Source organism: Castanea sativa, chromosome 10, assembly GCF_040712315.1.
Source record: "Castanea sativa cultivar Marrone di Chiusa Pesio chromosome 10, ASM4071231v1".
NCBI lineage: Eukaryota > Viridiplantae > Streptophyta > Magnoliopsida > Fagales > Fagaceae > Castanea > Castanea sativa.
Genome location: NC_134022.1, coordinates 4,504,144 through 4,531,353, shown reverse-complemented (window position 1 = coordinate 4,531,353; position 27,210 = coordinate 4,504,144). Strand labels below are relative to the sequence as shown.

At 35.2% G+C, this 27,210-nt stretch overlaps 1 protein-coding gene and 1 pseudogene across 1 annotated transcript; both read left to right on the top strand.

Annotated features, from left to right (window-relative positions):
* The first annotated feature begins 11,553 nt into the window (after nt 1–11,553).
* Nucleotides 11,554–13,817, top strand: LOC142614029 (zinc finger BED domain-containing protein RICESLEEPER 2-like; annotated as a pseudogene).
* A 1,969-nt stretch (nt 13,818–15,786) lies between these two features.
* On the top strand, nt 15,787–26,840 carry LOC142614020 (uncharacterized). Its single transcript, XM_075786543.1, has 7 exons — nt 15,787–16,599; nt 19,381–19,455; nt 19,540–20,056; nt 21,890–22,275; nt 24,900–25,126; nt 25,231–25,375; nt 26,311–26,840. The coding sequence occupies exons 1-7, from the start codon at nt 16,093–16,095 to the stop codon at nt 26,437–26,439; spliced, it is 1,986 nt and encodes a 661-aa protein (XP_075642658.1). The 5' UTR covers nt 15,787–16,092; the 3' UTR covers nt 26,440–26,840.
* The last annotated feature ends 370 nt before the right edge of the window (nt 26,841–27,210 follow it).

Sequence of the window (27,210 nt, the reverse complement as noted above, 5' to 3'; positions counted from 1 at the left end):
ACCCGGTAACAGAGTAATAATTTTAAACAGAGACCACATACTTGGTAAGTGTTTGGAATAGGGCCTACCCAAACAATCTTCAAGGAGCCTTTCTTTTTTCTCACTATAATTAGAAACCCTGCTTCATTTCCCTAGAGTCAAGAATGCAAGTTTCACATAATGTAATCACTTATAAATGGATAAGGAGGTGAATGAAAGCTTCCAAGGATATCAAATCTTGATGTTTCATGCTATTGATCAAGTAGGAAAATTAATAAGAAAACATTGAATGATTACTATTTTAGAAGTCCAAGCATAACAACTAAAAACAAAAGGCAATATGTGAAGTGCCTTACTAAAAGAATGTTAAAGGAATTTCCAAGTTTCAAGTTATATTCTCTGTCTGCATCATCACAAAAAATTTGAGGACTTATTGTCTTATTCCCTGAAGCCTTCCAACAGTATTTAGATAAAGAATAGCAAACTCCGAAATCTAAAACACAACTAACAGCAGAATTACTTGACAATGAAAGCATCCAAAACAAATATAACAGCAATAGAGATTGATGAATGAGAATTTAGATTTACATCGAAAACAAGATCCTTTAAATGTAGACAACAAGCACTACACTGTTACAACACGTAAGTTTGAAGGGTATTATTCACCAATGAGGAATTGGGGGCAAGGAAGGGTAGAAAGCATCTATGTTTAACAAAGAATGATATAGGTTGAATGTATAACCCAACTATTTCTTACAAATTTAGGAGAAAAGGAAACATCTGCATATGAGGCTAGTAATAGTAACAAGGGGATTGCAGGTATGCCAAATCCATCAAAGATCAGAATATTAGTTGAAGTAGAAAGAAGATAATCTCTAATATTAACTACTAAGTAAGGAAAATCTACTAGTATCAATGGTCTTTGGTTGATATTCAATTGACCTATCACAAGCACCCAAATTGCCACATGAGCATCACCAATGGCAAACAAACCATTCTGTCATTTCATAAATAAATAAAACTAATTCCATGCTTGCTATGTTGCATCAACTGAAGCTCAAGATAATTATCCAAAATTAACAACACTAGTGCTCAACATATTTTCAAGAAAAGATAAAAAAAATAAAAAATGGAATAGAAAAAAACAACCTAGCGCCAATACAAGAAAAGAAATATCACCAATAAAAGAAAAACTTGAAACAAATACACCCAGTCCTTAATCATTATCAATATGTCAATATGATTACAATACAAAGTAAAACAATAAACTAACTTCATTATAGAGATGGCTTTATCTATTGGGAGGCATGAAGAAATTCTTGAATGTTTTTATCTACTTGATTAGATGACAGCATGTCAACTAACATGCTTGCAGTGGTCGCATCTACTGAAAATCCCTTGTCAACCATTATTTGGAGATATTTCGTCACCTTTGATGTCTCATTATGTTGTAGTAACCCTTGGATAGTTCTGTTATATGTGCGATCATTGGGAGAGCAACCATTCCCCATTTTCTCAAGCAATTCACATGCTTTATCTATTAGTCCCTCTTGACATAGCCCCTTGATCATAATATTGTAAGTTGGAACATCAGGTTGCAATCCTTTGGTAGGGAGACTATAAAAGAGTTCTCTTGCAGTTGTAAGCTTCCTAAGATTACAAAAACCATTAATCAAGATGTTGTAATAAATCAAAGTATTATGCTTCAGCCTTTTGTCTTGAAACAATGCCATTGCCTTAGAGATTTGTTTATTTTTAAGAAGGCCATCTAACAAGATGGCATAGGTCTGGGAATCTGGATGTTGGCCAAAAGCTTGCATGTTATGGAATAGCTCAAGTGCAGCTTGGGGCCTCTCCACTCGGCAAAAGCCACCTATAAGAGTGTTGTAAGTCACAACATTAGGAATCATTCAATATGTTATAGCTAAACTCATTGGGCGAACAACCCCTCTCAACCATCGTATTAAATGCTTTGATAGCATCATCCATTTTGTTTTGCAAACAGTGACCGTCAATCAAAGAGCTATAAGTGATAGAGTCAGGCTCAATGCCCTTTTGAACCATTTCGATAAAAACTTCTTTTGCCTTTGTCAACATCCCTTCCTTGCAAAGTGTGTCCACCAAAATGCTAAAGGTGTACACATTTGGAATGATCTTCATTTGCATCATCTCATTCAACAAAGTAGCAGTCTCCCTCCACCGGCCAAAATTGCATAGTCCTTGAATTAAGCAACTATAAGTGACAACGTTTGGCTGAATGCCTTTACTCATCATTTCAGATAAAAGGTTCAAAGCCTTAGTTACCAATTTGTCCTCACATAAACTGTCAATGATCGTGCTATACAGCACCACATCAGGTTCAAAATTCCCTTTTTCTATTGTCCTTAGCAACCTAATAGCTGCACTAGTCTCCCCAATCTTACACAGACCGTTTACTATTGTCCCAACAGTAATCATATTAGGTTGATACCCTTTGTTCTCCATTTCCTCTACCAACCTTACAGCTCCAAAAATATTATCTTTAAGACAGAGACCTTTAAGAAGAGTGTTTAGAGTAGATTGGGTAGGCTGATAATCAAGTTTCAATATTGTTGCTAACAGGAGCGGAGCTAGGGGTCGAGGGGGGGCAAATGCCCCCGTGACCTTCACCCAAATAGTCTAATGCCCCCCCCTGCCAGATTTTTAGATTAGTTTGCTATTTTTAACCAAGAGCCTGGAGACAAGTATTACAATTTATTTTGCTAAGAAAAGATAAGTTTTACATTTTATTTGAAAAAAAAAAGAAAAAAAAAAAAGCAAACTGATAATTTAATTATAGACTCACGATAGTTTTTTTTTTTTTTTTCTGATAATTATTAGAAGTCTTACGACACTTTTGGTGTTTTACAATAATTGAAAATCAATATTTTTGAGGGAATCTCAATGAGCTAATCCATGGGTTTTATGGGTCAACAAGTTGCTATTACTGCAAAGTTTCTAAAGGTGGGAAATACACTCTGTTTTAAAGTCATGAAACAGGGGAGTTTCACTCTAGCTCCCTTAGCTCTCTGAAGTTTTGAATTTAAAGTGTCTAGAGGAAATCCTTACTAGTTTTTAAGATGTGTTTAAAGTCACATCATTTCCAAAGGTGTTTTGTAACTTTTGTTTGTTCTAGCTAAAGTCATCTATAGCCAAGGTTCAATTTGACGTTTTTGCATTTATAATTCAAAATCATGAACACAATTTCAGCTATGTGTTTTGTACACATGTGTTTCCTTGTGATGGTGTGGTGAATTGTCAATGTGAACCATTGCTTCAATCTCTTCCTTTACTCTCTCAATGATATTTGGTGCTTCTACATCTTTTTCTTCTTAAAGAAAAGAAAAGAAAAAAAAAGAGGATGAAACTCAAATTTTTACTCCCAATTTTACATACATGAAATTCAATTTCTATTAGATTCTCAGTTCGCAGCATAAACAAATATAAACTCAAAAACATTTTCTATCCCATGAACTCAATGAAGCTTTGGTCAAGTATATATTGGCCACAGCTTGTGTCTAGTGCAATAGTGCGCTCGAGACGTTGGGATACGGACACATCCGCATCCCAATGCAGCTGACTAATAGATTCAAACCTTAAGGATATGAATTCAATTAACAATGGTTTAAAAGTTAAAACCCATAAATTATTTACCACAAAGTGAATTGCTTTCCATTAGAATCTTATAGTTTCACAAGGATTCAACACTGGAAAATTGGTGAAAACAAAAAAGAATCCAAAGAAGAACTAGCACTAGCAGTTGCTCAAAAATGATCATACATGAAAGTGAACAGTTTTACACAAAACCTAAATCACTCTCATCGACTAGGACCTCAAATGAAACTTATTTCACACAAAACCCATCACCAAGATCACATATTTGAAGAGATTAAACAGCAAATTTCTTAGTTATTCTCATAAACTAAATAACCCAGAAAGGAAAAGAACTCTTCATGGGAATGAATATATAATATCAAGACCAAAGTAATAATCAGTGATTACATACCTTCTGGAGTCATTGCTGGCTCTAGCTTTGGCTCAGTCTGGCAAATATATATGAAATGTATCGTTGCTCTATGTGTGTTATGTCTATATTACTAAAAAACAGTGCCCTCCCCGCTCAAACAACCAAAAAACAAAGACTTTGCCCTTGCTTTCTTATCCTATAAATACTCATCACTACTTTCACATACATGACCACTACAACTACCACTCATATACTAAAACCACCAAAGTCCAAAACCATTATCAATATCTCACACACACACTTTCACTACACATGGAAACTCCTACTTGGCCTTCACTCAAACAACCAAAAAACAAAGACTTTGCTCTTGCTTTCTGTGTGTTGGTTGTTCTATTACTACTGTACCTCTATTAGTTTTATAACTTTAGGTATGCTCCCTTTCTATGAAAAACAAAAACATTAAAACAAACATTAAATAATTTAGGACACATGGCGCAAAATTGGACTTTAATTGTAGAATCTAATTGGATTTTCTCTAATCTTGTTTATTTTAATGTTTGTTTTAATGTTTTTATTTTTCATAGAAAGGGAGCATACCTAAGGTTATAAAACTAATAGAGGTACAGTAGTAATAGAACAACCAACACACAGAAAGCAAGGCCAAAGTCTTTGTTTTTTGGTTGTTTGAGTGAAGGCCAAGTAGGAGTTTCCTTGTGTAGTGAAAGTGTGTGTGTGTGAGATATTGATAATGGTTTTGGACTTTGGTGGTTTTAGTATATGAGTGGTAGTTGTAGTGGTCATGTATGTGAAAGTAGTAACGGGTATTTATAGGATAAGAAAGCAAGGGCAAAGTCTTTGTTTTTTAGTTGTTTGAGCGGGGAGGGCACTGTTTTTTAGTAATATAGACATAACACACATAGAACAACGATACATTTCATATATATTTGCCAGACTGAGCCAAAGCCAGAGCCAGCAATGACTCCAGAAGGTATGTAATCATTGACTATCACTTTGGTCTTCATATTATACATTCATTCCCATGAAGAGTTCTTTTCCTTTCTGGGTTATTTAGTTTATGAGAATAACTAAGAAATTTGCTGTTTAATCTCTTCAAATATGTGATCTTGGTGATGGGTTTTGTGTAAAATAAGTTTCATTTGAGGTCCTAAAAGATGAGAGTGATTTGGGTTTTGTGTAAAACTGTTCACTTTCATGTATGATCATTTTTGAGCAATTGCTAGTGCTAGTTCTTCTTTGGATTCTATTTGTTTTTACCAATTTCCCAGTGTTGAATCCTTGTGAAACTATGAGATTCTAATGGAAAGCAATTCACTTTGTGGTAAATAATTTATGGGTTTTAACTTTTAAACCATTGTTGATTGAATTCATATCCTTAAGGTTTGAATCTCTTAGTCAGCTGCATTGGGATGTGGATGTGTTCGTATCCCAATGTGTCGAGCGCACTATTGCACTAGACACAAGCCGTGGCCAATATATACTCGACCAAAGCTTCATTGAGTTCATGGGATAGAAAATGCTTTTGAGTTTATATTTGTTTATGCTGCGAACTGAGAATCTAATAAAAATTACATGTATGTAAAATTGGGAGTGAAAATTTGAGTTTCATCCTCTTTTTTTTTTTCTTTTTCTTTTTTTCTCTTCTTTAAGAAGAACAAGATGTAAAAGCACCAAATATCATTGAGAGAGCTATGGAAGAGATTGAAACAATGGTTCACACTGACAATTCACCACACCATCATAAGGAAAAGCATGTGTACAAAACACATAGCTAAAATTGTGTTCATGATTTTGAATTATAAATGCAAAAACGTCAAAATGAACCTTGGCTATAGATGACTTTGATTAGAACAAACAAAAGTTATAAAAAACCTTTGAAAATGATGTGACTTTAAACACATCTTAAAAACTAGTAAGGATTTCCTCTAGACACTTTAAATTCAAAACTTCAGAGAGCTAAGGGAGCTAGAGTGAAACTCCCCTGTTTCATGACTTTAAAACAAAGTGTATTTCCCACCTTTTGAAACTTTGCAGCAATAGCAACTTGTTGGCCCATAAAACCTGTGGATTAGCTCATTGAGATTCCCTCAAAAATATTGATTTTCAATTATTGTAAAACACCAAAAGTGTCGTAAGACTTCTAATAATTATCTAAAAAAAAAAACCAATCATGAGTCTATAATTAAGTTATCAGTTTGCTTTTTTTTTTTTCCTTTTTTTTTTTCAAATAAAATGTAAAACTTATCTTTTCTTAGCAAAATAAATTGTAATACTTGTCTCTTGGCTCTTGGTTAAAAACAGCAAACTAACTAAAAATCTGGCAGGGGGGTCATTAGACTGTTTGGAGGAAGGTCAGGGGGGCATTTGCCCCTCCTCGACCCCCCCCTTGGCTCCGCCCCTGGTTGCTAAGACAGAGAACATAACCCGAAAACATTTCTTACTTATACATCATACTAAAATTCATAGTTTGGATAATATTTCACAATAAAAGTATTTCGATTGTTTCCTTTAAACACCATGTTCGTGGAATTAGTGACATCATCAATATGCTTAAATCATATACATAAGGTTTCGAAAGTTCACGAACACTGAAACATGATTATATGCCATATCTCTAATAAAAAACCTTTTAATGCATCATATACTTTAAAATAACCTCATGACTTACCAAATGCCCATATAACTTATCCCTTACCTGAAAGCAGAGGAACCGAGAGTCTAAAGTCGAAGGAGCTTAACCTTGGGTACTGGTAACACCTAAACCAAATATTAAAGCTTATTACTATCAATTACTTCTTATCATAAACTTACGCATTCATCTCAAAACCTATATCTTAAAATCAAGGAAATCCTAATCCCACCTCAACGAGGTTTCCACAAACACAAAATACATTAATCAAACAACATGATGTACTAAATCGTAGAGTGTAAAGTAGTGATTTACAACTGTTTTTGCATTGGCTTTAATTCCGTGCCAAATTTGATTGTAATTTTATTCAATCTTTTATACCCTGTATTTTATGTGAGATTTTATTGTAAGGGTTGTGTGTTAGAGAGAGAGAGAGAATGTGAAGACTCAAGTTTTTGAAGGCAGAAGAATTCTCGCAGGTATCTCGCAACTAAGCATCCCGCGAAGTAATGCATGTGCCCTGCACATGACTGGAATGCGAAGAGTCATGATAGATGGTGACAGCTGGTTTTCGCAAGTGTCTCGCGAGTAAGGCATTCCCGCGAGACACCCGCGAAACAGTCTGTTTTGTTATTTTGTCCTATATGCTCCACTACATTCTCAACCACACTATATATACCATCATTATGTACATATTGAGTAGAGAGCTTTTCAGAAGAGAAAACCCTAGCCTCAACCCTTGAGAGTGTGAGATTGTCATACCCATAATTCTTCACACAATCCATTGTGGTTTTCCTCTACTCTTACCTCTCCATTTCTAAATCCTTGAGAGGTTGATAGCCCAAACACTTACCACACCCATACTGAGTGTTCAGTGAGTTTTTGGTGCTGCTGGGAAGCATTGGAAGAAGCCAAGTTTTGGCGGACGCAATCGGGCGCATTGCAGGATCCGGAAAGCTAGAGAAGACATGACTCCGTGAAGTCCGTTGGTAGCAGGAGCTTGAAGGGCTCAAGTACATTGGGTAGACTAGGCTTGGATGGTCTTTTGTTATTCATGCACTCCAACTATATTCTCTAGTGGATCGATTACCGCTTGGAGGGCGGCGGAGAGGTTTTTCACCGAATTCTTCGATTTCCTCTTCGATAACACATCGACGTGTTATCTTGTGTTTGCATCTCTCTTCCCTACTCTTTTAGCTTTCTTTTTACTGTTGTGTATTGTTAAATATGGTTTAGAGTAGTCTATTAGTTGTTTGCTCACATTTACTCTTGTTTCCGCACTTAGATAAGTTAAAGTAAAATCAATTGAGCCGTAATTTTAATGTGGGGTCTAAACAAGCTCTTGTGTTTTTTACACAATTCCGAGCTTTCATAGAGAAACCAACATTCACACATTAATCTCATGTCTCTAAAAGAGCCAACTTCATTTAAAAATGTGCTTTAAGATTAGGGCAATAATGCATGCATAAACATAAACTCTTTTAAGCATAGTCATATAACCATATACACTCATATGGCAACATGAAAAACAGTAGAATGGTTTAGAACCCCTCCTTTGAGTACTAAACCTTGAACCAAAGTATAAAAATTAAGCTATGATCTAGATATACCAAATTATGAGCATAATAAATTATAGCTCAAATCATTCACCCTAACTTTAGAATTAAATCCTCAAAGTTAGGCATGTCCCTTACTGTTCTCTGTTTTATTCCAGCAGCATATACTCCACTTATAAAATACAAATGGGCTATCAATTCACATCCAAACTTCATGAAATTTTACAGAGAAACTCCTCTGGATGTATAGTAAATACTATATCAATTTTGGAGTCAAAGCATAAAACCATAATTTACTAAAAATCATACAATACAGCATACTCAAATCTGTCCTGACAGAATTTCATGCAATTTAGAAATTACACCATTATTTTAATATTGATCCAAATACTGTGAGACCACTTCCATTAGAACCATATTTGTCTTAGAATTCATAAAAAAATACTCCTAGCATCCTAATTCACTGTATATGATTTATTACATAATTTACCATGTGTAAACACAGAATCTGTCTCAGTGACAGCTTTGAAACGTTTTCTTGTAAAATTATAAAATGATTGCAAATAGTCTTATTATCATATGGGGATTTTTATACACTCATTAGACATGTTATAAAACACTTATATACAATCATTTAACCATTTAGAGCAAAATTAAATATAACAAAAATCCCAGCAGTAACATCAACAGTACTCACCCTAACTTTATCTTACTTCCTTAATCCTATATCATCATTAATTAGTAAAAACCCTAATTTACATTCAACAAACCATCAACACAGTTCCAAATCTTCTTAAAACACCATATGTGTATATATATATATATACATATATATAGATATATAGAGACTTATAAGTTCATGATTTCCTAATTTCACAAACCACAAATACCATTACTAAAATTCTTTAAAGAATCATGGATTCTAAGATGAGAGTAGCTAGAACCCTTACCAAATTTCTTGTTCTTGAGGGGAAATAGAAGTTGAATCACTCTTGCATGAAAGGATTTCCCTTTCCTAGTGGCTAGACCCGAAAGTATGAGAGGTAGAGAGCTTGAGAGAGTCTTTGATTTTCTAGTTTCTTTGAGAGAGTATGAAGAATAAATTATATGGAGCTTTATTTTCCCTTTGAGGTGTGGACCCGTGGGGTTGAGAAGAGAGATTTAAGAGAGCTTCTAGCTCTTTCCTTAAGAGAAAAGAGAGTAAAGTTGAAGTGAGAATTCTGATTTGTGTGGACCCGTGGGAAAATGAGAGGAAGAGAGAGTTCTTGGATATTCTAGTTGTCTTGAAAAGTCAAAGAGTAAATAAGGTGCAGCCGATGAGAACCAAGAAATAAGAAAAGAACGGAGAAAAGAAAGGACCAAGGAAATTTCTGGTGGCAGCCAAGAAAAGATAAGGGAGAAGATTTTTGGGGGCACGTGTATGCATAAAGGAAAATGGGATGATGACTCACACTTCTATAAAGACCCAACTATAAAAAAAACTTAGCACATAAACCTCTTACCTTAAACACTTAATTAAACAACAACAACTATATATCTAATAACTTAACCATTTAAACACATAGTTTAATTATAAAGTTGAGTCGGGGTGTTACAGTTTTGAGCAAAAATGTGTAACAAATTAAATATTTTTTAAAAGACCGAATAATAGCCCAAATCTCAAGGGTCATTTTTGTATTTTACATATTGAGGGCCTATTTGGTAGGAGAATTTTCGATTTTGTTTTTAAAATAGTATGAAAATAATTTTCAAAAAACTGAATGTGAAACTAGTTTTTAAAGAATTGTTTTTACATTACATGCATTTAACTCCCACTTTTAAGAAAAATTTTCAAAATATTGAAAAAAAAAATGATGTTTGGAAGACTATTTTTACTTTGAGATTTTAAAAAAAATTATTCTACAAAAAGTAATGTATAGATTTTTTTTTTTGGGATAATGAAAAGCTTCAAAATTGAAGTGTGACAGTAGAACTAATGTACCCTTCCTTCCTTAAAATTAGGGATGGCCATACCCATTGGGTAATGGATATCCAACCCTATCCGATCCAAATGTTCCGGGTAATACCCGGTTCTTCATGGGTAGAGCTTAACCGGGTAGGGTATGGATATTACCCGAATTATTCGGGTAGGGTATGGATATTATCCATACTCGACCCGTATTTAAAAAAAAAAAACCCTAAACCTCTCTCACACTCAAACACTCTCTCTCCTCATCCTCCTGTCACTCACACTCAGACACTCTCTCTGCCTCTCCTCTCCTTTCCTCACCGTCACTCTTTTTCTCTCTCTGTTCTGACTCGGCTAAGCCAACGATTTGCGAGTGTTCAGCTTCTCGGAGTTGAAATCGGCAACCAGAGGGTTTAGCAGGTCGTTGTTGATTGGGGAAGGTGGGTTTGGGTGCGTCTTCAGAGGCCTTGTTAGGGTTTCTAATTCCAAAATCGAAGTCGCTATCAAACAGTTAAACCGTAACGGTTTCCAGGCAAGCCCAATTTCTTCCTATCAATCGTGTGTATTATTGTTTTTAGGGACTTCTTTTGGGATGTTCAGTTGTTTTTATGATGCGGGTGTGGTTTGTCTCTGATGGGTATGAGTTCAATGTTGTTACTGCTATTTGGTTGCTTAGAAATTGGGGAAAATACAGATGGGAATAAGTTCAATTTTTTTTTTTTTTTTGGGTTTATGGAATTTTTGGGATGTTCAACTGTTTTTCTAATGTGGGTGTGGTTTGTCTCTGATGGGTATGAGTTCAATGTTGTTTATCCTATTTGGTTGCTTAGAAATTGTTGGGAAAAAAAGATGGGCATAAGTTCAATTTTTGATTTTTATGTGTTCATGGACTTTTTGGGATGTTCAGTTGTTCTTCTGATGTGGGTGTGGTTTTTCTGTGATGGGTATGAGTTTAATGTTGTTACTTGTTACCGCTGTTTGGCTGCGGAGAAATTGGTGGAAAAAAGATGGGCATAAGTTCAATTTTTGTTTTTTAATTTGTTTATGGACTTTTGGGATGTTCAGTTGTTTTTCTGATGTGGGTGTACTTTGTCTCTGATGGGTATAAGTTCAATGTTGTTTCTGCTGTTTGGTTGCAGAGAAATTGGTGGGAAAACAAAAGATGATGATGTGTTGGTTATTGGGTTCTGAGTAAAAATTAGAAAAATTAAACTAACTTAAATTCCCAAGTCTTCAACTTTATGTGTGAGACAGCTGAGTTCAATTCAAAATATATCTAGCACAAATGTACAATTGTTTAATGGTTCAAGTTTCAAATTTTGATTTTTGATTTTTTTTTGATAGGTAAAAAACGTTGTACAGATGGGTATAAAATTTTAATTTTTATGTATTTACGGACTTTAACCAGATTTATCAGTAATTATTTTCTCTCTCTCTCTCTCTCTCTCTCTCTCTCTCTCTCTTTGCAGTTGCCTACATGTCTACCACATCCTCTGCCTCAACCCCAGCCCCAAGGCCCCCAACTAGCACGACATCAGAATCACAATCGTTGTTTGGAGAGGAAGTTGAGTCTGTTCCGGTTGAGAATCCACAACAACAAGGCACTAAAAGAAGAACAACTTCAGACGTATGGAATCATTTTAAGAAAAAGAATATTGATGGGAAAGTTAAGGCCCAATGCAACTACTGTGAAAGACTTATGGCTGGAGCAAGTACATCAGGGACGACTCATTTAAAACTGCACATATCAAAAAGTTGTCCAAGTGCTCCAAGGGAAGCAAGTCCTCCGAGGGAAGTAACAGATATTAGGAAGCAAGTTCTTGTCAAACAACACAATAGGACAAGAAGTAAAGGGATCTCAAGCCCTAGTGTTTTTAATGAAGAGGATCAGAAGGCTTCAAGGAGGGATCTTGCTCGAATGGTCATTTTGCATGAGTACCCTCTTGCAATTGTTGATCATGTTGGGTTTCGGGATTTTGTTGGTGGCTTTTGGCCAAATTTTAAGATAGTAGGAAGAAACACATTGAAGCGAGATATCAAAAAAATTTATAATGAAAAGAAGCAGAAGACTATGCTAGAAATTGACAAGAATGCAAGTAAAGTTGCAATCATAACGGACTTGTGGATTGCAAACAACAGTAAGAGGTCATTCATGGTAATCTCAGCGCACTATATAAATGGCTCTTGGACTTTGGAAAGCCGAGTTATAAGGTTTTTTTTTTTTTTTTCTTTGGGGTCATTTTGTTGTACTAGTTTTTAGATTCTCAAGCAAGCTTATTAACTTTCTGCTTTCTTTCGTTAACCATATTTATGTTTATTTTTTTTAGGTTTATTCGTATGCCATCTCTACATGATAAGTATTCTCTTTCTAAAATCCTTTTGGAGTGTCTTTCTGATTGGAACATTGATTTGAAGTTATCTGCCATAACTGTAGATAATGCTAGCAACAATGATGGCATGATGAAACTTGTTTCGGATAAGCTTCAAGCTAGTTCACTTATTTTAGGTGGAAAATTGTTGCATGTGCGTTGTGTAGCACAAATTCTGAATTTGGTTGTTCAAGAGGGTTTGAATGTAATTGGTGATGGTATTGAGAAGGTTTGAAGTAGTGTATATTTTTGGACACGAGCACCAAAAAGAGCAGAAATTTTTGAAAAAATATCTTGCCAATCACATATTGCAAGTACTAAGGAATTGGTACTTGATTGTAGGACTCGTTGGAACTCCACATATTTGATGCTTTCAACTGCCTTGATTTATAAAGATGTATTTCCCCGTTTACTGTGTTGTGAGCCTCAGTATCAGTCTGCTCCAACTAATAGGGATTGGGAGGTAGCACAAATTGTTTGTGAGAAGTTGGGTTACTTTCATAAAGTTACTGAGTTGCTTTCTGTTACTGCCTACCCTACGGCTAATCATTATTTTCCTTCAGTCTTCTAGTTGAAGATGGAATTAAATCAGTGGCTTTCAAGTGAAGATGAGTTAGTTAAGAAAATGGCAACAAAGATGTTAGCTAAGTTTGATAAATATTGGAGTGACGTTCATGACATCATGAGTTTGACTATTGTTTTAGATCCAAGATATAAATTGATGTTATTGACATTTTATTTTAATAAAATGTACGGTAGTAAGGCTAACGAAGAAATTGACAAGGTTAAGAACCTTCTTTTTGAGTTATTTGCGGAGTATGACATAGAAAACATTGATAGAGCAGTCATTTTTTCTTAAGCTTCATCTTCTACATCTACATCAAGTGCTACACATGAACATGATGATACAATGAGGGATTATGATTTGTTTGTTAGTAATGCGACTACTAACATAGGCCAAAGGAGTAGGGATATTATATCGGAGTTTGAACTTTATGCTAGTGAGAAAGTGTCACCTAGAACTGAACAATTTGATGTTTTGGGTTGATGTAAGCAAAATGGTAGTAAGTATCCTATCTTGGAACGCATTGCAAGGGATAGTTTGGCCATTCCTATGACAACAGTTGCCTCAGAGTCGGCTTTTAGCACTAGCGGGAGATTGTTGAGTCCACACCATAGCCGTCTTCATCATGATACCTTAGAAGCATTGATGTCTGGGCAGAGTTGGTTATGGAGCGAACTTAAAGGTGTACATGCTACCATTCAAATCATTCTTGATGATTATGAAGAAAATGAAGTGGAGGAAAGTCATGCCATGGAGCTTTCAGACTAATGGACAAGTATTATTTTCCTTGATTTTGGTCTATGTTTGGAAACTGGTACTTTAGTTTAGGTAGAGTTAGAATGATATGCTAATTAGAGAGAGGCATAATGCATACTACAGAAATCTGAATATAGACCTAAGTTTGTTATACATAAATTGAATAATAATTATTGAAGTACATTTGTTATACATAAATTGACAAATCCATAAGCTCAAAAATACTAATTTGACAGGTCTTGCACTATTAGTTGATGTTCCAAGGGATAAGAACATTACTGGTATGTTCTCTGTTTACCTTTGTTACCTTTGTTTTCTCTGCTGCTTTTTTTTTAAGAGCTCTTTCTGGTGAATTTGTGGTGACTGTTGACAAATATTTGGTGTTCCCAGCGCAGGAAAGCAACTTGCAGAAGATGTGGACTTTGCAAAACATAGACCTAAGTTTTGATGCAATTTTACATGTTGATGTTCACTACCATGGAAATAGTAGTATTTTCTGATGATAGTATGTAATAGAGTTTAGATGACTTTTATTCAGTTTAGGCCTTGATGTTTTAGATGCTGCTTGATCGACTTTGTGTTGATAGGTTCCATGAAGTAAGTTGATAAGCAGTCGTCTTTCAAAGATATTTAATATTTAATGTTCTTAAAAGAATTTGTTGTTGACCCTGATATGTTCACTTGGATCCATAGAGTTGACTCTAATTTAGTTTAAATCTTGGTTTTATGCATTTTTTTAATAGCCCTTGCAGTTGGGTTTGATAATTTGTACTTGCCCATACTATTAATTTCTTGGTTGTGTGATTTGAAATCAATATGTTGGATGTATTTCATGTGTGTTCTGATACCTTTGGAGTTCTTAATCTGAGTTAGATTGTGTTGCCATGATCCACGTACGTAGTTCACTGTGCAATTGGGTATTAACTTAGTTTAATCAATTTATCAATGAGCATTTTAGTAGTATATCTTTCATTTTTAACAGCAAGATTGTGGAATGACTTAGTACAATCATAATTTAGTTTAAATCTTGGTTTTATGCATTTTTTTAATAGTCCTTGCAGTTGGGTTTGATAATTTGTACTTGCCCATATTATTCTGTTTTTGAACTTGTTGCCTCTACTGTGAATATTACTACCACATCTCCATGATGAAGCACACTTTTAGCATTGGCATTTGTGAGTTTTTGAACGTATAACTGATGGAAGTATCTTTGGCATGTAGAAAAATGCAATCTGATAGTAGCAAGTTATCTCTGCTATTTTTTTTAAATTTTTTTTTATTGATTAGTTTTTTCTTTTTTAAGATAAAGCTATGGGTTTTAGGTAAGATTCGGGTATGGATATTATTATCAAAAAAAAAAAAAAAAGGGTTTCAGGTTTTGGGTAAGGTATGGATATCCATGGATAATAATTCGGGTAAGATTCAGGTATGGAAACTAATGGATATTGATATTCGGGTATCCATGGGTAAACTTTTCGAGTCAGGTATGAATCGGGTATACCAATACCCTACTCATGGCCATCCCTACTTAAAATGATAAGTTTCAAGGTGAGAATTTATTTGTGATAAAAATAAACACTTTAATTTAAGAAATAGAAGAATTTGGACAAATTTGGAGGATCCACTGTATTCAATTTATTTATAACTATGCCATTAAAAATATTTTTTTTATTTTAAAAATATCCTCACACTATTTTTTCGAAATCTAGTTTTGAATTGAAAAAATAGAAAATAATTTTTAGACAACTATTTTTAGAAAACCTCAAACAAACTATAGATTCAAGTATGCAACCCCACCATTTTATGGTTAAATTTTTTTTTTTTTTTTTTTTGTATCTATTGAATTTATTTATTTTTTGATGAACATAATTTATTGAATATTTATTATTGAGTAATGTTTATTTTTTATATTTTTATTACACACTCTATTATTACACACTACAGTCTATACCTTGGACTCGGACACGGACCATTGGAAAGAATCTGGCGATCCCACGTCAACCGAAAACTCTTTCTATTTTTGGTTAAATCCAACATAAACTCTAACGCTCAATCGTTTGTCCAATTAACATTATCGGTGAAAAGTGTCGTGAAATCTAATTTTAAAATTATATTTACTGAATTCAGTACTTGTGGAATCCAATTAAAGTTATATTTGCTGAATAGTCTCATACGCAGACGCGAGTTTCAACGCAGACGCGTTGCTATCCAAACCCCGCCTAAATAAACAATTGCATGAATAAAACACCACTATCGCTATGTTATGTTAGTTTAACAAATATTCGCAATGAATAATAGGAGCGGCAGAAGAGGGCAGTACCATCGCCACCGCCGGCCTCTTCAAATTGATGAAGAGGTCTGGACCGTCAAGCCTCTCACCGATCACCACCACCTCTCACCGCCTTGTAGTCCTCCTTCTGATGATTCAAGTGCAACTGTAACTGCACCCACCATCGCCAGTGTTCCCACAACAGGAACGCGTCGGAATTCCAGGTGGGGGTCTAAGAATCGGCGTGCCCATCGACCCAAACCCATGTCTGTGGACAAATCTGAGGTGGGTTCTCTGAATTCTTTGGATTCTGATCAGCTGGGGTCTTTGAGTATTGCTGAGAAAGTCAATGAGAAAGAGGAGGAGAAAGAAGAAGAAGAAGAAGAAGATAGAACTGAAGTGTCTGAGTCAAGTGAGGGTGTGGATGGTGTTTTAAGTAGATGGGAAGAGCTGCAGTTTGGCGTGCAGGAGCCTGAATTGTCGGAGCAGCAGCTGAGGATCAATGATCAGCTGCAGGAGGATGAGGTAAATTATTATTTAATTTCAATGATATGATTAATATTTGATAACATATATATATGCACGATAAAGTGGCTGCCTGGCTAAAGTAAAATAAGCTTAATGAGATGGTGTTTCACGGGATTATAAAAATGCATAGCTAAGTTCTTGGTCAGTGATATTGTCTGGAAAATTATAGGTATTAATGAACTATTTGTTGGAAGTACAATGAATGGTGTTACATAATGCAACCATTTTGGTTTTTAAACTACCTTTTACGAAGGTAAAATGATCAAGGATTTATATTTGATGAGTGTGATGTGCATTTGGCATAACTTATTTAGCTTTTTGCTAATTGCTTTTCTGGAAAGTGTGTTAAAATATACTTATACTTTGAAAAAAGTAAGAAAAGTGAGCTTTTAAAAAGCTGTACATAAAAGCTAAAAGCTAAAGGCAAATGGATTGACATCAAGATTGAATTCTGAATCTATGTTTCAAATTCAAAAAATTTAGGAGAGTAAGGAACAAAATAATAATAATAATGCTAATCTAATACAAGCGATGGTGTAATGAATAAGTTTCATCACATTGGTTTTGAAATGAGGCAACAATGCTTTTTTGCTATACATATAAAGTAGGGAAGAATTTCGCATGATAGATATTGAAGTAGAGTCTACTCATCAAGGAAAATAATATTCTTGTAACTAAGTTCATGTATAAAGACTAAGAGGCTCATTTATGTATTTCTTAGCTTAGGTTTTCTGGATGCTTGTAGAAATAGATTATCTTAAGTAGTTAGTGTTAATTGCACTCAGGTGCAGCCATGTTCCGCTAAAGAGAACTTGCTCTAGACTTTGAGATGTTGAACCTGTGATAGTTTAACACTGCAACAATTCCTTGCTTAAAAGTAAGTCATATGGAAATTAAAGATCTTGCTAGTCTTTTCAATAGTGTATTAAGCTAAGGAAAACTTCCTATTGATCTCCAGCTGTAAATATGATAATTAGATGGAGAATGCGGTGGATAGAATCCCAAGTTATCCTAGACTTCAAATAGGCCTCTGATGGTTTCTATTTGCTTTTGCGTTTGCCAAATTTGTTGGCTTCAAGAAGTGATAAACTTCCAACCCTACAATACATTAATTCAACATATTTCAAATTTTGGATCTCATGACATGTATGCTTCATGTTGCTGCCTCATTCTGCCTTTTAATTACTTTCAAGGTTGTCTTTGTGCGTGAATGTGTGACAAGGACGGAGAATAAGGATCTTGGCTAGTGATTTCCACTAGTAAAGTACTTGAAGAAAAAATTGTTCTGTTAATTTCGTTGGATGCTTCTTTCAAGTAAGGCTCAGTCGCATATAATCATATAATGTTTCAAAAATAGAAATTTATCAATTGTGAAAAAAATAAAGTGTAGATTACAGTCTTGATAATTGATGGATGAATGTGCCCTGGGTTTATTGGGCCTAGTTTGAAGTGCATATTTGCTTTGGACTAAGCTGATGGTGGGGCAAGTTTTTCAGTAAGCAGAACTCTTTTGGCCTGTTGGGCATTGGCTATAATTTGGAGAGAGAATTCCTATTTAAAGTGAGCATACTCTAAACAAACTTTTTTCTGCCCTTGATGAATAGCTCATATGTACTAGCTCAACTGATACATGTTCAGCTGATTTTCCTTATTAATGAGAACTAGGGGTAAATTCAAATAATTACAAGAACCTACATTGGAAAAAAGTGTGAGTTAAAATTATTTAGGACCTGATGTACCAGTGCAGAAAATCTGATTTTTTTGGTCTCTCTAGGAAAATCTTCTTATCTTTGCATTCATTTCTTAATGAGAAATAGGAGGAAGTTCTTTTCAGATAAGAGCTTGTGGCTGAAATGGATTATGCTTTGGAAAATATAAGAGTCTTATATGAGATGCTTAAGTAGTGAAATCCATGGGTGGGTTCAAGTCATAGCCCAGCGGTAATGACATCCTTTGTGATGCCCTATGTCTATAGTTTGAACCCCACCTCCCCCCCTATCTACCTATCAAAAAAAGCCCAAAAAGAGGTGCATCCCTAGTACTTGTGAAGTATACAATGGTGAACCAATAAATAGAAAAAGGAAATTAGTTTCATTTTAGAAAAATAGATCTTTACTCTTTAGTAAGTAGAAGCTTAAATAAGCAGCCCCTATTAGCTGAAACTTAGGGAGAGCTGGTTGAGGTGCTGCTTGAAACTCCTGAGGCCATTAAAGAAGGTAAATCCTAAATTGGTGAAATTATATAAACACAATGCAGCAGACAAAAAGGATAAAGATTTTTAGGTTTTAATGATTCTGTTTAAGTATGATAGCTTAACTAAGTCCTCAAGCTACCAAATGATTGCCCCCTGTACTAGGTAGAATATTTATTAAAAAAAAATTGTTTATTACTTATAGAAACCTAGTTTAGGGATTCCATTCACGCAAATATTATGGCATATTTTATTAGTTTTTCCATTTATTATCAATTATTTGAAATTTATTTATGACTTCCTAATAAAATATGGTTGGAATTGGTATACAACTTGACATATAAACCTTTTACCCAGAATTTTGTTGAATTTGATAAATTTGTTTTTGAGAGATGGTTGAAATTTTCAAAATGCCAATTTTTTAAGATTTTTTTTTTTGCAAGTAGAATAAATATGAAGGTCTAAAAAAAAATTTTCTTAAATTTAAACCATTCCTATGGGGTAGGAGAATCGTGGCTTTACAAGCTAGGAACTTTAAGAGTCCTGATTTTCCTTCCCTTTATCATCCTTCAGTTTTTCTTTTGCAGTTACTTGCTATGGAATCCATTTATGGGGACAATGTTTTCATCCTTGACAGACACAAAGGCTTAAGATGTTTTCAGGTTTTGCAAAAGCCCAATAACTTAACATCTAACTTCAATATCTGTAAATAAATGAATGGTTGACACCTGTTTATTATTTTGCAGATTCATATACACATTGAAGCACCTGGTGAAATTGCTATGACTGCAAAGCTAAATTTATCTGGTGATCTTAAGACCGAAAATGACAGTTCAGATGATTTCTCATACTCTTTCAAAGTCCAATATCTTCCACCAATTATATTGACTTGTTTGTTACCTAAATCATACCCAAGCCAACTACCGCCTTATTTTACAATATCTGTCAAGTGGTTGGATTCCAGTAGGATTTCTAATCTCTGCTCCGAGCTGGACTCTATATGGATGGAACAGCCAGGACAGGAAGTTATATACCAGTGGGTGGAATGGCTACACTGTTTTTCTCTTTCTCATCTTGGGTTTGATAAAGAAATTTTTCTTGGTCCTTATGGCATAAGGCAAGCAGGGGATAGGCGTGCACTTTCTGGAATTGTTTCCCTTGATGTTGATGTTCCTTTAATGAAAAGTTACAATGATGAGAGACAACATGAGAACTTTCAGAAGAACTTGCATGAATGCTGCATCTGTTTTACGGATTATGCTGGTAACTCTCTACCTTTGCTTGACATGCATTTTATCGAATCTAAGTTTTCAAAATACATTTCTGCGTTGAGAAATTTGGTGAATTGTCCTCCATGTGGTTCATTTTAAGCTTCTTGGGAAACACTTGAGCTCCTAACTTTGAAAATTATCAATGATGTTGGACCAATTGGCATCTCCTCACCCCATAAATCAGAGGTGGACATAACAAGTTTAATCCCATATGAGTGCATGAGTTGTATTTATCTATTAAGAGAAGAAACTATTATGATAGATCTTTTCAGCTCCTTAATATCTGTTGCCTAGGTGTGTGCATTTAAGCATTATGAGAATTTGTGCTAGAGGTGTGTAAGTACCCAAGCACCAATGAATTGATAAAGAGAAAACACCTACACCCAAAAAAAAGAAAAAGGCAGACTCTCATCAGATTAAAAGCATAAATAAATGCATAAAAACTTAAAAAGTAAAATAAAATAAAAGGATGACATTTAAGAGTTCAGAAGATATACCCCTTCTAGAGAATGTCATAAAAGTTATAAATACTCTTTGCTAGTGTTGGTTTCGACGTAAATTATTTTCACCAATTTCAGGTGTTTGATGTGGCTGAAAATGTTGGTTAACCTGAAAATAATCTCGCCTCAGTAATTTTGCCTCATGAGGCTAAAATGGTTTAAGCCCTCAAGAGACATAAATTTTTTTAAGCCTCTCACACAGACCATACCCCTCTCCCCAAACCCACCTCACCTTGAGTCACCCATCTACCCCAACCACCATTGCAACCGGCAGTGACCCTTGTGACTGATGACAAACTCACTGCTCTCTCTCTCTCTCTCTCTCTTAGATTGAGGGAAGGAGCTAATGCCAATCAAGCTCCCTTGCTCCGAGGATGAACCCATGGCTAGATCAGGACTCTCAGATGCTACCTGCTGGGACTCTCAAATCAAGCTCCATTGCTCCGCCAGGATTTTTTTTTTTTTTTTTCGATTTTCAGATTATTTTATATATATTTTGTGTAACCACATTGTATTTTGGTATTGTGGATTTTTTGGTATTGAAGATTTGTGGGATTAAACTGTTGGTATGGTAAATTTTGTGTTCAATTTTTTTTTTCTTTTAAAAATTTTCATATGGGCCAAACAATTGACAATACTTTTTGGAGAATTTTTAGGAATGCAATCAAACACAGGAAAAAAAATTATTTTCCTGAAAATATTTTACATTGAAACAAACCCAGCCTTCATTTCATAAACTTTTCCATATGCTAGTGGGTGATTTTCCCATAGTTGAAGCTGAAAAGGAGACCCCACCAATGTTGATATAGTGCCTTGTTTTGATTGGACTGACAAGAATTTGATAGTTTATCACTTTAATTATGTTTACTACCTCCTGATAGGTTTATTATGTGTAAGCCTAATCCAAACATAGGTGTTCATCACTTATGCAATATCCTTTCTTTATATTGTATTTATTTTTCCTTCATGTTAGGTAATAGACTTGCATCGTCTTCTTTCCAACTGCACAATTTCCAAATTTTCAGGGTGGTGCTTGTGTTCATTTAAATGCAAATCATATAAGTGCTTTTTATTATAAGACATTAGTGTACATCCTGCAGTGATCTAGGCATAGCTACATTCCCCTTGTCCACTTTTATTTTGTAGCTTCCAGGATAGAGTTTCTTAATCACATTGTCTTCTTCTCTGGACTAATGTCTTTTTTTATCCATATCTGCATGGGTGTTAACACTTGTTATTTCTGTCCTCCATATGTAAGTTTTTCATTAATTAAAAATCCAAACTTCTTGCTATACTATTTTTCATTTGTAAATTTGTATTCCCAGGTACTGAGTTCATCAGGCTGCCATGCCAACATTTCTTCTGTTGGAAATGCATGAAGACTTTTTCTGAGATGCATATCAAGGAAGGCACCGTAAGCAAACTTCACTGTCCTGATGCAAAATGTGGGGGTATGGTCCCACCCCCTCTATTGAAACGAGTGCTTGGTGATGAGGAGTACGAACATTGGGAGTCCTTAACGCTACAAAAAACGCTCGAGTCAATGACTGATGTTGCCTATTGCCCAAGGTGTGAAACACCCTGCATAGAAGATGAGGACCAGCATGCTCAATGCTCAAAGTGCTTCTTTAGCTTTTGTACACTTTGTAGGGAGCGACGCCATGTAGGCATAGCATGTATGTCACCAGAAATGAAGCTTCGTATTTTGCAGGTAAATTTTGCAGCTCATCCTGGCCTTTTTTTATTGCAGCTTTTTTGGCCACTCTGTGTTATGGGGCATGCTTATCATTTTCTTCAGAGCAGGATATTTTTAGTGGAATTATGGTCTTATGCCTTGTATGAGGCTGGTCCGCTGGTGATATACAACAATAGTGAATCAGCTGAATCCTAAACATATAGAAGATAATATTTTCCCAATTATATATATATATATATATATATCTCATAAATTAGGCTCTGCTTATGGCTAGCTAAACTTGGATGCAGTTTTTCTTGCAGTCCCTTGCTTGTTTAACTTTTGAGTTTGGTAAGGAGATGGCGCTTTCACTTGAGCCTTTAGGAGAGCATCTACTAATACCTAGAATATATAATTCAGGCTGCATGATTTAATTTCCCCCACTTCTCCCCTGGTCAAAATAAGTAAAGAATATGCATACATGTACTCCTTATAATTTCTCTAATTGAATAATATTCTAGAGAGTTTTACTGTAACCATGTTGAGTATTATTATTTTTTTAGGGGATGCAAGTGCATCTGTGAAGCGTGACTTTCAAGTTATGTGATAGGATAACTTGCAGCAAATTTGAGCCAAATGATCCAAATGCTTATCTCTTGCTTGCACTCTCTCAATGGCACACTCATAGAGAAGGTCCAAACTGGGATTTGATTGTTCATCATTCTTCCTTTTAAATCTCATCCCATGTTCTGAGGGACTTCGCCAGATAATTGTTTTAATGGCCTCTCCCTTACCATACAACAACAATAATAACAATAACAACAAAACCTTTAGTCAGAAATTTTGGATTCACTATAGATCCTCAATAGCGTAATTGAGGTCAGTCTATCTTATCCAAATTTATACTCTGTCATCTCCTTGAGTAACATATCCTTTTTTACTACTTCTACCAACGTTATATTAGGTTTTCCTCTTCCTCTTTCATTTCCTTTACTTGAATCAAATCACTATTACTCATCGTTGCCTCATTCACTCTTCTTTGACATAACCAAACAAATCCTAAGTAACTCTACTTGATATTTTCATCAATAGGAGTCATCCCTATCTTTAAATGAATTTCTTCATTTCATATATGTGGGGGACCAGGCCTAAAGAAAAACTGATCCTAGGCTAGAACCACAATTAATTTGTGGGCAACTGGGAATATAGCTCAAAATGGGAGGTCCCCAAAAGGATTGGTCTAATGGCTGATAGGCAGATACTTCCCTAAGACTATTTAGGACTGTTTATTGGGCCATATAAGGAGGTTCTCTGATGGTCGAGATACCCTAAGACGGTTTCTACTAGGTTTTTCCCTTACCCAAAACCCCGTTTATACTCCCTTTCTCTCCTGTTTCTCTCACCCAAAAATGTTCAACCCCTCTCTCTTTAAATTTTATACTCTTTATATTCTCCAGTTAGTGGGTCAGTAATGATGGGAATCTTCCACCTTTGCATGGGTCCCACTGCTTGCAGAATCGGGGTGGTTCCTTGAGTCTGGTCTACTGTTCCTGCATATCAAATCTGTTACCAGGAGGTGGGCCCTCCTGCTACCATCACTGTGATCATTCCTTTGTAACTTGTGCCATGCATTGAGATCCGTGCTCAGATGGTGGACTCCCCCAAGGCATCGTATCTCCTCGGCACTATTATCCCTCCTCGGGAGGGGTAATGCAAACTGGTGGGCCCCGAGCATGGTTGCTCAGGTGGTGGGCCTGCTTGGGGCCTCTCATAGGTTGCACATTGGGCCATTATTTCCTGGGACATTGGCCCGATACTCGGTTTGGGCCAATTACCATCCACCCACAATATCCTAATACCTTATCTCTCCATGTATTTCCACTTATTTATCTTGACACTATCATTTCAGCTATGCTAATTTTGTGAACATGTTGACTAAATGTTTTTGATTGCTGAAGTGGCTCCAAAACATGATTCTTTTTATGCTAATTATAATTTTCAACCTCTTAAGTTTGCAACCAGATGTCATTCTCCTTGGGTACAACCTACTCATCTGTTTAAAGCTGCAAATTTCTAAATGTCATTTGTACTTCAATAACTGATCCTCTACTATAAAACTTTCTTATACTCATAACAATCATTTACATTGGAAGTTAAGGAAACAAACATTTATATAGATTGTATTCAACCTATTAGTTTAAGGCCTGACAAGATAGCTAGATACTAGAGAGTGACAATTTAACATCCTTTCATAGTCCAGTGTGATTAATCCCATTATCCAAAAATCCCATGGATCAATCAATTATTAGAGTTCATTTCGTAGTTCTCTTCTCTTTTGTAACTAATTTGCTGTTGTTTTTTCTGTTTCTTTTCTCCTTTTCCGTTTCTTGTAATTGTTGGTTTGCTCTGTGCTTTTCATGCATAGAGCAGCCTTTTTGCATACATATCATTCTTTCTTATAAAAAAAAAAAAAATGAAGAAGAATAAGATATTTTGCAAATCCACTCTATTCATAATTATGTCTTCTGTTAGTTTGAGCTTTGATGGTTTTTTTTTTTATAATTACCTTCATGTTTATTCTCCAGCTTGTCCTACTTCCTCTTAATATAGAAAACTTGCCAGATTACTAAGAATTCAATGTCTTTACTTTTTGCCTGCAGGAGCGCCAAACTTCATCTCAACTAAAGGAGGATCAAAAGCGTAAAGAACGTGAAATGATAAATGAAATCCTTAGTGTCAAGACAATACTCAGTGATGCTAAGCAATGCCCGTCTTGTAAGATGGCAATTTCCAAAACTGAAGGTTGCAACAAGATGGTGTGTGAGAACTGTGGGCAATATTTCTGCTACCAGTGTAACCAGGCGATTGATGGATATGATCATTTCAAGTATGTAATTTACAACTTGTTTAAAATTGATTAATTATGCTTGTGTTGTTTATATATTTGTATTTATTGTCTTTATATGGACTTATAACTTTTACTCATTCAAGGGATGGGAGGTGTGATCTGTTCCCACAAGAAGTTATTCGGGAGTGGGTAGAGCGCATAAATCCTCGCCAAGTCTTGGGTCAGATTCAAGCTGAGCATGCTCAACATGGTTTATCGTGCCCTAATTGTCGTCAATTCAATGCCAAGGTGAAGAATCAGTCTCTGAAAGTTCATATGTGATGGGATAATTCTATCAAAGTTGCTTCTTTATGCAGTCACTGTTCTTTTTACATTTGTCTGATTTAAACAATTTTCCAGTATCCGAATTTGTCTTGGTACATCTTATGGTTGGTATTGTCAAATACACTAATAAAAGTGTTATAAATGAAATATAAACTCAAAAAGCCTCAATAAAGCAATCAAATTGATGAAGATTACATCAAACCCTGAATAACAAGACTAAAAGATTGTTCTTATCAGCTGATATTTAAACAACCATGGGATTTAAGTTTTGATGCTGCAAAAACTGTGCTTTTTTCTTCATCTTCTTCTCTTTGTTGGCTTAGAGCCTGAGAGTCCAAATGACAATTTTATTGAATTGAAATCCTCTTATGATAACATGTTTCTTTTATTTGTGAACAATCAAAAGTTTTTTTTATTGTTTGCATTAAGGCAGTTATTAACCTTCCTTGAAATGATGTCCCAACCTTTAATATTTAAGAAAGATAATAAAATTTAAAAAAGAATGATAGGAAAAAGGATAGAGAAAGCCATAGTATTCTAGATGTGTCAGCTGTGTATCCCAATATGAAGAAAATACTTGAATCTATTCATATTACTGAAAATCAAACAACTGGCCACATCCCTGTCAAGCTTGAGTTGATCTCACCAGGGCCTAGAGCAATGTCTACGATACGTAAGTTAAACCTAACATAAAGAGGATCTACTTCAGTTAAATTATTGATAAATACTGACTAAAATTTAAATATAGAAAAATTCCCCTCCTAAATAAAACAATTTTAGATAGTAACTTGTTCTATTGATAGTCATTTTGAAGATAATATTATTTTCATTTGAACTCTAGAGTCGCACTAGACTGATATATCCTTCTGTTTTCACCTTTTCTTGGCATGCACCAACAGGTTGACAATAACAATCATATGTTCTGCTGGGCGTGCCAAAATCATTATTGCTATTTATGCAAACGGATTGTGAAGCGTAGTGCTCAGCATTTTGGACCCAAGGGTTGCAAACAGCACACAGTGGGGTAGTTGTGAACACAACCGTCTGGCATAGCCTATTTGAAGGAGCAAACCAAACATTTGGTGTCTGTTCTAAAAACTGAAAATACTGTAGTAAGATAATTTTTAAATATGTGAATAGTGCCGTGAGACCCAATTTTAAAGAAAAATTTGCTGAAATTCATACTTGCGGGTCTTGTGAACAGTGCACAGGACCCACACAAAAAACACCAAATGCAATTTTTTTTTTTTTCCTTTCAGTGCAATCCAAACAGAGGCTTGGTAATAATAGCTGTGCAATAGGACCTACCATATTGAGCCTCGTGGCTCGTGGTGATTTATATGCAATTCCAGCAGAAGGTACTTTACTGTGAGGAAATTAATTGCCACCCATCTCATTCATGATTGAATTAAAGGATGTTGTCCTTGCAATTTTGTCATAGTGCTCTAAAGTATCCGTTTTTCAGTTTGCTTTGGCTCTTTGGGACTATATTCTTTTCTTTTTGGTTTTGTTGATTGTATACAGCAACTTCTCTCGAATTTTAAGTCGATTCCGGCTGTAGATAGAGTGTTCTTTCATGTACTAAGCATTCTCTTTCCGTTTGGGAGGTGTGCTTGGGAGTGTTGCAAGAAATAAGAGATGAACAATAAAACTACAACATTGAGTGCCCATTTGGATTGAGGAGGAGTAGAGTAGAGTTGGTAGAAAATTAGCCTAATTTTTGGCAAATTCTACTCTACTCTCCTCCACCCCCCTCCTTCCTCCTTAATCCAAACGGACCATGAGTTAACTCATAAGAT